Source organism: Gadus morhua, chromosome 19 (genome assembly GCF_902167405.1).
Source record: "Gadus morhua chromosome 19, gadMor3.0, whole genome shotgun sequence".
Classification (NCBI taxonomy): Eukaryota; Metazoa; Chordata; class Actinopteri; order Gadiformes; family Gadidae; genus Gadus; species Gadus morhua.
Genome location: NC_044066.1, coordinates 13,177,406 through 13,189,560, shown reverse-complemented (window position 1 = coordinate 13,189,560; position 12,155 = coordinate 13,177,406). Strand labels below are relative to the sequence as shown.

Here is a 12,155-nt window from a genome sequence, read left to right as displayed (position 1 = left end):
ACATTTTTTTTATAACATGAAAATGTTGCAGTCAAACTTGCTGAATTTCCTAACGGGATAGTGGACTATCGATAAAAGCGTTGGTACATTTTGTCGAATTTGGTATAATAGATTGAACCCATCGTTTCCTCATGAAAACCTTATTCAAACCTCAGTTTTCCTTAGTTCAGTATCTTCTCAGTTGGCAGACAGCCAACTTGGGTGTAAAGGTGAACTTCAGACCGGCTGCCCTCATGATTACGGGACAGAGCAGCGGGAGGTCCGTGGCGTGAACTAAGGTTATTTAAGAGATGTAAGAGAGCCAAACCAGAATATTTAATAGTTTTCATGTTAAAGCTATGCATGTAACTTTATAGATTGTCATTTATTAACCGAAAGGACGCAGAGGGGGGGTTTTCATGCATGCTCGTGCATGTGCATGTCATATCCTTATCGGCAGGACGTCGCGGCCACGACGCTTCACTAACGCGCGGTCACGACTCTTCTAACGCACCCTCTAGAAGCGGAAACCTGAAGGTAAGTTGTCTTTGTTTTACATGAGTTTTGTAGATACACAATCTTTATTTTCCATATAGTAGTCATTTTCAGCGTTGACATGAACTTTAAACCTTTATTTTCATCAATGAAAGGAATGTACATTTACTAGTCAGCATTTATGACGAGGACTACTTATTGAGTTGGAATAATACTGTAAAAAAAATGTATCCTGTGAACCTATTCCTTTTGTGAAATACAATATTAGCCCACCTAAACATTGACAGCTCAGCTCAACCACCTCATTATAGCGTAATTTTATCCTTCAATGAGACTTAAGATTTTCCTCTATGTATACATATAGTATAATATATTTTATACATTACTTCAAAATGTAAGGTGTTTCTCCCATAATGAGGAAATGCTTCTCTGCTGAAAATAACAACTTCCTTCTTGTGATTTACTAATACCAGAAACTGGTTGAACATTTTTCTATTGTTATGAGCAACGGGCATATGCATGTCTACAATAGTATTCTACAATAGTGGGTTCATGATATTATATATAAATATGTAGATATTCAAAAGCCCCATCAGTTGTGTATTCACCAGCTCTGGTCAAAATGTCCACAGTCTGTCAAGCGTTCGACTGCTGCTGCGTCTCAAAGCTTCGTCTGCTCTGGTTCCCCAGATGTGGAAGTCGGCCGCGGGACACAATGTCAGCGCCAAGGCGTCTGCAGAACCCGACGACTGGGAGACCGACCCCGACTTTGAGGTGAGTCTCAACAGCCTTCAGACATAAGGACAGACGCCTGGACCTACAGACGCTTGGACCGTCCACCAGCTGACAAGTCCTCATCCAAAGGAGGACGCATATAAACGATAATATCTTTATTAATGTCTTCCCTGGTCTTTTATATTCTTCGCTGCTCACATCCCTTGGGGACAAAACGTTCTGTCAAACAAGGTTCAGATCCCCTTTTTGTTTTGGGGGGGGGTGTTTCAGAACGACGTCTCGGAGCAGGAGCAGCGATGGGGGGCAAAGACCATCGAGGGGTCGGGGCACTCGGAGCACATCAGGTGAGCTATCCCACCACCCCGAGCTCCGGCACCCTCCGAGGTGTACCTACAGCGGACCGTGTGCAGGAACCACAGAGCAGACAGCTGGAGTCGGTCGGTCCAGAGAGAGCTGCCGCTGACACAGTTTTAACAGGAAGAGGAAGTTGGAGGGGAGCGCGTGCAGTCGATGCAGCAGAGACTCACTCCTAATATGGCTGCTAGCTCTGGGTGATGACTGTGACCCGGTCGACCAATCAGGTCGCACCAGGCCGTGCATACGTAAATAAAATATGGAGCAAAGTTTGCATCAGCCACCACCAAGCCACGAAAGAAGTGTGTCTCAAGAAGAAAACCGATCCACTTATTAAACGAGACGAGAAACTTTGGTCTGCCAATATGTTTTTAAATAGTATTTGAGGATTTGTCTGGGCGAGCCCCACCACTCTGACATTCCCCTGACCCCCCCCCCCCCCCCCCTCGCAGTGTGGCAAAGCTGAGGGAGGCGGTGTCCATGGAGCACCAGCGGGGGAGGGAGAAGGAGCAGGCGGCCGCCCCCCAGGCCTCCTACGGGTACGGGGGCCGCTTCGGCGTGGAGAAGGACCGCATGGACAAGGTGGGACGCCTCATGACGGCATCACTCTTAAGGGCTGATTATGGTCCCACGTTCACGCAACCCGAGGACCACGCAGACGCTTCGACGCAGTCGTGAACCTGTTTTTGTTCTGCGGCGGGTTTGAGTAAGCGGACCAATCACAGCCCTCGCTGCTGCGTCGCCTCGACGGAATGGTTAACATTTTTTGGGAGGCGCACGTCAGGCCCTTGCGGTGGACGCAAGGAGGTTCCGCAAGGACGCAACGGGTCTGTAACCCCCTTGTCTTGCGTGAACGTGGGACCCTAATCAGTCCTTTACCCCTCTCCGTTACTGCTGATGTCCACCCCAAAGCTCCCTTCTGGGATTGACAAGTCAATCGTATTTAACGTTAACTAAGGATCATTTCGATAGATTCATCAGTTTACGAATTTTCCCAGAATCATTGATTGATCCACATTTCCACATCCAAGACCACATTGACAAATGGTTCACAAGGGTTGATGAGTCAGTGATCAACTCATGACATTGCCACTATCATAAGCCCTTTTGCTGTTTACAATTATTACAAAGCTTGAACAGGAGGTCACTGAACCGTAGTCATCCTCTGCCCATCATTATAAACCTGCTTCATTTCCCAGGGGGCCATGGGGCACGACTTCGTGGCGGAGGTGGAGCGCCACTCCTCTCAAACCGACGCGGCGCGAGGCTTTGGAGGAAAGTTCGGCGTCCAGAAGGACCGCATGGACAAGGTAGCAGGGGGGACGACAGTGAGGGGGACGTAGTGAGGCCGGGCTGAGGCGATGCTGACATCACTTCCTGTCTCCGCAGGCCGCCCTTGGGTTCGAGCACAAGGAGAAGGTGGAGCAGCACGCGTCTCAGAAAGGTATTCTGCTCTGGTTTGAGTTCTATTTTATTCAGACTGAAATCCATTTTTCTCGCCTTTAGCCTTGTTTCTTTGTTTACGCATTATGACGTTTGATCCGAAAAATGATTCGGTGACTCGGATAAAGAAACAGCAGGTGGGGGTTGAAGAGGAAGATTAACTCAAGGTTCACCTTAGAGAGGATCCTCTCTAAGGTGACGATCCTCTCTAAGGGAGCTGATCAGTTCCCCAACAATGGTGAGGGAGGGGTCTGGGGTGGGTGGGGGGGGGGGGCGAGGGTGCCAGAAGGAGGATGGGGAAGATAGTAAATGTTAGAGGAGATGGTTCATTCTTCTTCAGAAGTCCTAGATCAGATGCCCTGTTCTAAGGCTCCTGTCTTGGGTCTGCTGCTAGATCACTCGAAGGGGTTTGGAGGAAAGTACGGAGTGGAGAAGGAGAAGGTGGACCGAAGCGCGCTGGGATACGACTACAAAGGAGAGACGGAGAAGCACCAGTCCCAGAGAGGTGGGGCCAAGGGTCATACCTTTTTCGGTTTTTATCTCTTACTTATGTGAGTTTATTCAATGGTTATTTGAAAGTTCTGCCAACTCACCTCATGTTGAATCCTCACGTTGACCTTTCACCCCGGGCCAGACTACGCTAAGGGCTTCGGCGGGAAGTTTGGCGTCGACAAGGACAACGTGGACAAAGCGGCGATGGGCTACGACTACAAAGGAGAGACGGAGAAGCACCAGTCCCAGAAAGGTGGGTCAGAGCTCCGTTCCTCCAGGTGTAAACCAGGTATACCGCTGTGGAGCCACTGACCTACTGGTTGTTTGTTCTAGATTATTCCAAGGGCTTTGGAGGGCGGTATGGCGTGCAGACGGACCGCGTGGATAAAGTGAGTACGCTGCCCTGTTGAGACGCTCTCATGGAGAGGGGAGGGGGGGGGGGGGGGGGCCCGTCTGGCCTCAGGGATCCTACAGGTAGGCTTCGGTTAGTTGGGTTCAAACAGAGAACCTTCGGACTGGGAATCGAACACCGTAACCACTGGACTATCCTGAGTATTACTGACTGGGTTGATTAAAAGCTGTGTTCTGTGTTCTAACCCCTCCACTAAAAGCTGTGTTCTGTGTTCTAAACCCTCCTCTAAGGCTGTGTTCTGTGTTCTAACCCCTCCACTAAAAGCTGTGTTCTGTGTTCCAAAACCTCCTCTAAGGCTGTGTTGTGTGCGCTAACCCCTCCAGAGTGTCACTTAAGGCTGTGTTCTGTGATCTAACCCCCCCAGAGTGCCTCTTCCTTCACGGACATGGAGCAGCCCTCCTCTGCATACACCAAGACCCAGCCATTGGAGGCTGGTAAGTGTCACTCAACACCGTCCTGCCAATCAAACAACAGAACTGGAGGAACAGTTTAAGAAATTAAATTTCAGAAAGTGCACGAATTTGGTTATAAAAAGCTTTTTAGGAAATACTTCCATTCACATTTCCTTCAGATGCATGTTATGGAGTAGTAGTAGCAGGTAGGCTGCGGACATTGGGAATCGGACCCGGTACCTTTTACTCTAGCTTTAAGGTGTCACACCCTTGACACCATCCTGCTACCTGTATAGATCTAGATCTATCTATCTATCTATCTATCTATCTATCTATCTATCTATCTATCTATCTATCTATCTATCTATCTATAACCACCAACTGACTGACTGACTGTCTGCACCCAGCCAGCGCCAGCGCCGGCGCCGGCAAGCTGAAGTCCCGCTTTGAGGACATGGCCAAGGCGTCCGGGGAGGAGAATAAGAGGAGGGTGGAGGAGGAAAGGGAGAGGAGACGCGCCAGAGAGGAGAAGGAGCAACAGGAGACCAGGCGCAGGCAGCAGGTAACGGAACACGCAGAACCTCCTGGGACAGATTACGTTCCTTCCTTTTCCGGAGCATCTCTAGAGGATCGGTCCCCCAACCTTCTATCGTGTGACATCTTTCATCTGTTAGGTGGAGACGGACAGAGAGGAGGAGAGGGAGAGAGAGGAGGAGAGGAAGCGAGAGGAGGAGAGGGAGCAGAGGGAGCAGAGGGAGCGAGAGGAGACTCAAGGCAGGCAGCGGGTAACGACGACGCAACACCTGGGAAAGAAGCCATTCCTCTTCATCCGAAGAACATCTGGAGGACCATTAAAAGGTTTTAAGTCTTCTTCGCTTTATCCTTTAGAAGGAGAGGGAGCGAGAGGAGGAGAGGATGCGAGAGGAGAAGAGGGAGCGAGAGGAGATCCAACGCAGAGAGCAGGTAACGGCATGTTTTTATTGTTCATCCTCTTGGGCCTACAAACAGAAGATTCTGGCGTATGCAAACCTGAGGTTCTTTACTTCAGGAGGAGAGCGGCCGGGAGGAGCTGGAGTGTCCCGGTTATCCTCAACCCGTCCCCGACATGGAGCCCCCGGCTGGCGGCTGGGCCACAGGAGAACAGGTTGAAGAGGTGAGGCTACTTTCAGTTCAATTCAATTCAAAGGAGCTTTATTGGCAAAATCAACCTTAGCATCAGAAATGGATCACATTTTGAGACTATAGAAAAATAATGTTGATTTGGATAGAGAAAAATATAAAATGCTAAAGAAACTGTCAAGAAGGTATCAAGTATGACATGGTCAAAAAGGGAAACATAAGGTTTCAAGGAAGTAGAATATAAAAAAAATCATATAAAATAGCAAGCCATTAAGTACAAACAATACAAAGTTGTATTGTGTATGTTGCATACTTCTATTGTGATATTCTAAAAGTTCTACTTTTCACCAACGTGGGCTCCATGGCAACATGAGGAAGTGGTCATCCTAACCAATCGTGTTCTCGTTCTGCTACCAGGAAGAGCCGTTGTACGACGAGCCGCCATCTTTACCCACACGCTCTGAGGACTTCCTGGATTGCGGCCCACCTCTTCCTGTGGAACAGGAAGAGCCGTTGTACGACGAGCCGCCAAATTTAACCACACGCTCGGAGGACTTCCTGGATTATGGTCAACCTCTTCCTGTTCCGCAGGAAGAGATAGAGGAAGGAGACTATGAGGATGTGGAACCCCTGCATCCAGCACCAGGTGAGTGGTTCAATCAACACTAAGGCGTGGACCAATCAACACTAAGGCATGGCCCAATCAACACTAAGGCGTGGCCCAATCAACACTAAGGCGTGGCCCAATCAACACTAAGGCGTGGCCCAATCAACACTAAGGCGTGGCCCAATCAACACTAAGGCGTGGCCCAATCAACGCTAAGGCGTGGCCCAATCAACACTGAGGCGTGGCCCATTTCCACCAGTGGGTATGCTTTGGCCCAGCACGCCTCAGCCCAAGAGTGAAGGTGCGGTATAGCCCAGCTCATCACACAACCCAGCTTATCATCGGCTCAGTCCGTAACACGCGAACCGTGCCGCACCTTTGCATACTGAACCGACCCTCACCCGCCGGTGGAAACGTGCCATTAGGCGTGGGCCCAATGGAATTTCAATGTGCAGATGCAGAAAATTGCAGAAAAGTATTTGAACCATTTCCCCTCACATCAATAATGTAGCAGAAGTTGATTGAGTTAAACGATGTGTGGGTGGAAGCAGAATGGGGCCCCTGACTGGGACCCCTGGCCAGAACATGGCCCCTTGCTTATACTGGGGTCCCTGGCCATGGCATGGACCCTTGCTCGGACCCGGGCCCCTGGCCAGAGCATGGCCCCTGGCTAGGACGTAGCGAGCAGACATTAAACCTACTGTGGCGTCTCCCAGATTCAGACAAGGGACACGAAGACCTGACGTGCGGCCAGACAGCGAGGGCTCTGTACAGCTACGAGGGAGGTACGTAGAGGCCTCCTCCTCCTCCTCCTCCTCCTCCTCCTCCTCCTCACGGGGCCACTGGAGAGGAGCGCGAGGTTCTGGGTCGTTGTTATGTTGTTTGGACTGTAGGGTACATTGGGGATCAAACCCAGATAATTTTAGCTGACGATAAGACAACATTTTATACACCTACACTAGCGCAACTAGTGTAGGTGTATAAAATGTTGCCATAATTAATGGATCATTTTAAGGCAGCCATGTTCTGTAACAATATGATATAACATGCAACATGAATCATTCCAGACGCTGAAGACGAGATCGCTTTCGAGGAGGATGACATCATCACCCACATCGAGATGGTGGACGAGGGCTGGTGGCGGGGGCAGAGGGGGGGCCGCAGCGGACTGTTCCCCGCCGCCTACGTCCAGCTGGTCCCATGAGGGCGGGGCTAGACGCCACTCACCATTCTTTTAAATTTGAAGTTATTCTCTGGAAATCGAAAGGTTCAGTTATGGTTCCACGTCAACGCAATGAACATGCAGACACTTCGACGCAGTCGTGAACCCATTTTCTTTGTGTCCGTTTTTTTTTTTTTTTTTTTACAATTACAGCTCTTGCTGCGTCGCCTCAACGCAAGATTAAAAAAATTTGGGAGGCACTCCGCTAGGTTGAATGGGTCCCTAAACCCCCCTTGCGTTGCGTCGACGTGGAACAATAACAGCCTTAAGCCTGCGCTGTCGCTTTTTCCACGGGTTTCATTCAGACTTTAGTCTTTAAGGGAAGCTCGTTGAACTTCTTTTTTTAATGGAGCTTGAGAAATTGTGTAGCATCTTTACTTTTAGCCTAGCAGTTAGTGGACACGTTTTATTATATGCAATTCAAATTATTTTTAACTAAAGTGACAGTATTGAAAAAGTGACTTCCTGGAGGCGGGAGAAAGACTACTCCAATAATACTGAGTAGAGCTTGTGTGCTCGGTATTTGATTAATACTGTGTTTAGGGAAGGGAGTAGTAATTAAATAAAATTTCAATGGAAATAAATATTTATAAATTAGGAATACGGTGCAACACTTTGGTTAAATCCCAGCCAAAGTAATAAAAACTTTGACAAAATTTGTATACAAATGATTTTTTATTCCCATTTGTGTATCGCCGTCAGCCCAGTGACTGAATATGGAGGAAACAAAGCTGTAAAACAGCACATTAAAAAGGTACAGGGTCCATTTTACTGAATACCCACAAAGAATATAGAGGGGCTTACAGTCGCCCACCTGGGAACATCTGTTTCGTTTGACATGTTCTGGTGATCACAAGGTCCTTGAACATTTCTGAAGAAGACAACAGAAACGTGTTCTCTGCTTTGAATAGGATGATCATCCACATGTCCATCCGTGTTCATACACCCAGGCACATCATTCCAGGACTGTAATCCCAGCATGTGGAGGCAGAGCCAATGTCCTTCGGGTCTATCCCGATCACCACGCCATGCCTTTCTTGTTCTTGAACTTCCCGCCCTTCTTGGCGTGCCGCTTGCCCTTGAGCTTCTTGGCCTGCCGCTGGTTCATCCAGGTGGGGTACTGGCCGTTCTCGTCCAGGTGGGTCTTCTTGCAGCGCTTCCCGTCCAAGTCCATCTTCCCATCTAGAAGAACATGCACAGAGAATCCCTTTAGATTGTGATCCCTAAGCAAGGATACATCCAGGATAAACAGGAAAACAAACAGACCTCATGAAACCTTAACAGCCCCGGTAAATTACTAGGATAACCTTTCAGGCACCGCTAGTGATTTTCACTATTCCCAAATGCAGCTACGTTCTGGGAGACAACCTGCTTTTGCCTTTTCACACAGCAATGAAGGAATAGATGAGCTAAGGAGTCAGTCCAGCTGATGGTAGTAATACAATACTTAATGATGCCAGCCGCCGTGGCATGCCATTCAAGCATGGGGAGATGCTTAAATACAAACACTTGTGTGAATCCCCGATTTTCTTCAAAAACAGATTAGATGCAAAAGTCAGTCTCATTGTGGAAATCACAGCACAGTAATAACAAGGGAGACTGGTAGAGAGTACCCCGTCATAGGGGTGTATATTGAATTGGGCTGTCAACATTATCTGGATCTCTCTTTCTCACACACACACTGACTCACCGTCAACCTCTCCGTCCACTTTCTTCTCCGTGAGTTTGGAGGCTGGCACCAAGGTGGCGATCTCCTGGATGCCGTCCATCACGTCGTCAATCGCGACCTTCCCGTCCGTCGCCAGGGCCTTCTTTAACCGGGCCAGCTCTTTCGGCTCGTTCTTCTTCCTTTTCTCCGCCCGCATCTTCCTCTTCCATTTGCTCCTCAGGCTCTTCGCCATCTTCCTTAACTCGTCTGCAACAACATGAGGGAAAACGTGTGGTCAGGAGACACGTGTGGGCCAACGTTACATAACTTTAAAAACCTTCACATTTATGTCAAGTGTGGTTTCACTGATCCATGATCGGTTTATTATCAACCTACTTTAATATTTATGCATATGTCGATCAGACACCAGAATAGCTCGTTAGCCATCACAGGCTAACCTGTAGCTGCGGTTTATTCCGTTTATCTCGAGCCGTTACACATTTAACACACAGTTAAATAAAGACATAGTCACAAAAATACCCAAACCAGCCATAACAATCAGCTCTAACTCACCAAAAACAAAATTAGAACGCCAAGAACACCGCAGGACCAACTTCACAGGTTACACGTGTTTACCACAGGAACGATTGATGACGCACGTTCCAATAAGGATGGCGCTGATTGCCTGTCACCGTGGTTCAAGCCTGTGACTCGGTCGCAGCTGATTGGCTACGACCGACTGGCAACCCGGAAGACGGAAGGATTGTAAACATAAAGAAGTTGAGACCATATGGAGGTCTGAGGGTAATGTTTTTATTTTTAATTGTATACGTGAACATCCAAATAAGGGAATAATGACCCCTGGGAAGTAAATAATAATTATTAAAGAGTTAAGTAAGAAGAAAATGGCAGAAGAAGCCATGAGAAGCGACGCTTTAACTTCACCGGCTGAACAGAGAAGCTGTTCAGCAGGTGGGTCTCAGGTCCCCCCCCGCTGGGTCCAGAGCCCCTCGCTCGGTCCAGGTGGGACTGAGGTCCTCCGTCGCTGGGTCCAGAGCCCCCCGATGGGTTCAGGTGGGACTCAGATGGGAATGGAGCTGCTGGACGCGGCTGCAGAGCAGTTCATCGTCCACCGGGACTTCAAGACTTCGTTTGGTTTATGTGAGAAAGGCCTGGCTCTTCTGGAGGACAACGAACAGGAACACAGCAGGTAGGACAAGCAGTCAGTCACCATGGAGACAGGGGAGGGTCTCATCTTCCACCTTCCATTGGGGGCAGGATAGTCTGGGGTGTTTGACTAATTTAGATATCGGATTCAATCTCCAGTGTCCGCAGGTGACCTGTAGGCATCTGAGCAAGATGCCATCATAACCATACCGTCTCCTTAATGGCATGCAGTTTGACCTCTTAAGTCCTGTTGTACTAAAGCATGTTCTAATCGAGGCGTCCCTGCAGGGGGGCGGAGGTGAAGGAGGGTCTGTGTATCCTGGGGGTCCAGGCCCTGGCAGAGCTCGACCAGTGGCCCGCGGCCCTCCCTTGGGTCCTCCGCCAGTACGAACGACCGGAGGAGATCCCGGCCCAGATCATGCAGATGTGGTAGGAGATCTCTGCAGTGGTTTCGGTTTTTGTACGACTTAAAGTTGTCATGTTTTCTCTGTTTTTCACTGTGTTCGATTCCTCCCCGTCTGCCGGACAGCATCCTCCTCTATTCTAAAGTGGGCCAGGAGGCGGCGGTGCAGGAGGCCGCCGGCGCCTGGCTGCTCTGCCCCGTGGGCGCCGGGCCGGGCCCCTACAGGACGGTGGCGGAGCTGTACCTCCTGTGCGTGCTGCTGCCCCTCGGGCGCACGGACGACGCGCGGCGGCTGGTCCTGGGCGAGGTGGGCGGCCGGGCGTTCAGCGAGGACCAGAGGCAGCTGGCCCTGGAGGTGGTGACGGAGAAGGAAGCCCAGGGCCAGCAGACGCCGGATGGCTCCCGTCGCAGCCCGAGCCCGGGTGTCCCTGTGCCCGCCTCGCCCCCTGGAGGTTAGGAGCAGCCCACGCTTCGCATGAGACGCATTGTTATCATCGTTGAAGGATTTGAATCGTCACTGATTAATAAGTATCCACAAACTTGAGTTCTTCTGTTTTGAAAATACAAAAAGAGAAAAATAAAATGTGGAAATCCTTTAACATTAGTAGCACTTCAGAGTTTAGTTTGTTTCTTCCTGCTGAAAGGTTCTGGGTTCGATCCCCAGCGACCACACCCTTTAATCCGATATCAACCCTAATCAAGTTGCACTAACCCATACCTGCTCCTTAGAGGATTTGGCCCGATATGTTATGGACACAGGTTGATGTTGATGTTGTCAAGATTTAAATCAGCCATGATTTTAGTATCTTAGTCAGAGAGTACCTTTTCTGGGTGTGTTGCGGCATACAGGAGCCCTGATGGACAAACTACGAGCGATGCTGCGACTCTTGTGCAGAAGCCTGTCTCTGAGCAGGGCTGGGTGGGTTCCTCTGCGCAGACTGTTCATGGCTCTGGTCATCGTCTACATCCTGGTGGTGAGGATGAACCCAGGTCAGTTCCCTCCCTCCCTCCTCTCCCTCACTCCTATCATTCAAAACATCTCTCAAAACACACCTTTAAGATTAATTTCTCTGTTATTCTGACACTTGATAATTCAGTTGGTTGCATTCTGCCGTCTCACCCCTAGATGCTGCAACATTTTATGCACTAGCCTTTCAATACAAATATAATGAGTCGTTTTCCCCCTTATGTTTTCCTTCTCTACAGCACTTCCTTCTTCCTACCTCTGGATCTCCAAACTCATCCAGCTGTTGAAACAGATGTGGAGCGTGATGTTTAAACAGCACTATTCCGCCTAACTCCGATGAGAGGACTCTGAAGAGCAGAAAACTGTCTTTGATTCTCTGTTCTGTTAAACATGTGTGAGTGAGGTGCTGGTTGCCCTCCAGAGTAAGACGATAAGAAGAACAAACTATATTTCTATATAATTTTTTTAATTTGGTGGAAGTCTTTTAGGTTCAGAGTAAAGTCTTGTCTGTCTGTGAAATGAGAGCAAGAAATGTCTCTTGTGTTTTTTAATAAAGTAATATTTCATATGTGCGTTCAAATGTCCTGTGATCCTACAACTTACCTGGTCAAACTGGTCAAGTGGTGTGACACCAGTTCAACTGGGGAGACACCAGTTCACCCTGTGAGACACCAGTTCACCTGGTGGTTGTTAACCGGTAATACATGAGCGGATACGTTT

At 49.0% G+C, this 12,155-nt stretch overlaps 3 protein-coding genes across 4 annotated transcripts; 2 read left to right on the top strand and 1 right to left on the bottom strand.

The window, feature by feature from the left end:
• The first annotated feature begins 232 nt into the window (after window positions 1-232).
• On the top strand, window positions 233-7,906 carry hcls1 (hematopoietic cell-specific Lyn substrate 1). The gene is made up of 16 exons (XM_030342518.1): window positions 233-516; window positions 1,165-1,248; window positions 1,480-1,553; window positions 2,016-2,145; window positions 2,763-2,873; window positions 2,953-3,007; window positions 3,401-3,511; window positions 3,641-3,751; window positions 3,832-3,887; window positions 4,275-4,344; window positions 4,710-4,864; window positions 4,977-5,265; window positions 5,337-5,455; window positions 5,839-6,067; window positions 6,745-6,813; window positions 7,096-7,906. The coding sequence occupies exons 1-16, from the start codon at window positions 403-405 to the stop codon at window positions 7,230-7,232; spliced, it is 1,914 nt and encodes a 637-aa protein (XP_030198378.1). The 5' UTR covers window positions 233-402; the 3' UTR covers window positions 7,233-7,906.
• Window positions 7,907-9,582, bottom strand: llph (LLP homolog, long-term synaptic facilitation factor). Its single transcript, XM_030342185.1, has 3 exons — window positions 9,472-9,582; window positions 8,941-9,165; window positions 7,907-8,432 (listed from the first exon to the last, which is right to left on the bottom strand). Exons 2-3 carry the CDS (start codon window positions 9,149-9,151, stop codon window positions 8,269-8,271), a joined length of 375 nt encoding a protein of 124 aa, XP_030198045.1. The 5' UTR covers window positions 9,152-9,165; window positions 9,472-9,582; the 3' UTR covers window positions 7,907-8,268.
• Window positions 9,583-9,620: 38 nt separating this feature from the next.
• pex26 (peroxisomal biogenesis factor 26) lies at window positions 9,621-12,007 on the top strand. Of its 2 annotated transcripts, none has more exons than XM_030342159.1 (5): window positions 9,621-10,108; window positions 10,342-10,494; window positions 10,595-10,920; window positions 11,318-11,458; window positions 11,675-12,007. In XM_030342159.1, the coding sequence occupies exons 1-5, from the start codon at window positions 9,804-9,806 to the stop codon at window positions 11,764-11,766; spliced, it is 1,017 nt and encodes a 338-aa protein (XP_030198019.1). In that variant the 5' UTR covers window positions 9,621-9,803; the 3' UTR covers window positions 11,767-12,007. The 2 variants fall into 2 exon arrangements, with proteins under 2 accessions (XP_030198019.1, XP_030198020.1); XM_030342160.1 differs by having other exon boundaries at window positions 9,688-10,108; window positions 10,354-10,494.
• The last annotated feature ends 148 nt before the right edge of the window (window positions 12,008-12,155 follow it).

Coding starts and splice junctions, on each gene's coding strand:
- hcls1 (XM_030342518.1), top strand. CDS start 403: ATGCTCGTGCATGTGCATGTCATATCCTTATCGGCAGGACGTCGCGGC. Junction 3,008..3,400: donor GCAGCACGCGTCTCAGAAAG/GTATTCTGCTCT, acceptor GTCTGCTGCTAG/ATCACTCGAAGGGGTTTGGA. Junction 3,888..4,274: donor AGACGGACCGCGTGGATAAA/GTGAGTACGCTG, acceptor TAACCCCCCCAG/AGTGCCTCTTCCTTCACGGA.
- llph (XM_030342185.1), bottom strand. CDS start 9,151: ATGGCGAAGAGCCTGAGGAGCAAATGGAAGAGGAAGATGCGGGCGGAG. Junction 8,433..8,940: donor AGTGGACGGAGAGGTTGACG/GTGAGTCAGTGT, acceptor ATGTTCTTCTAG/ATGGGAAGATGGACTTGGAC.
- pex26 (XM_030342159.1), top strand. CDS start 9,804: ATGGCAGAAGAAGCCATGAGAAGCGACGCTTTAACTTCACCGGCTGAA. Junction 10,921..11,317: donor GCCCGCCTCGCCCCCTGGAG/GTTAGGAGCAGC, acceptor TGCGGCATACAG/GAGCCCTGATGGACAAACTA. Junction 11,459..11,674: donor GGTGGTGAGGATGAACCCAG/GTCAGTTCCCTC, acceptor CCTTCTCTACAG/CACTTCCTTCTTCCTACCTC.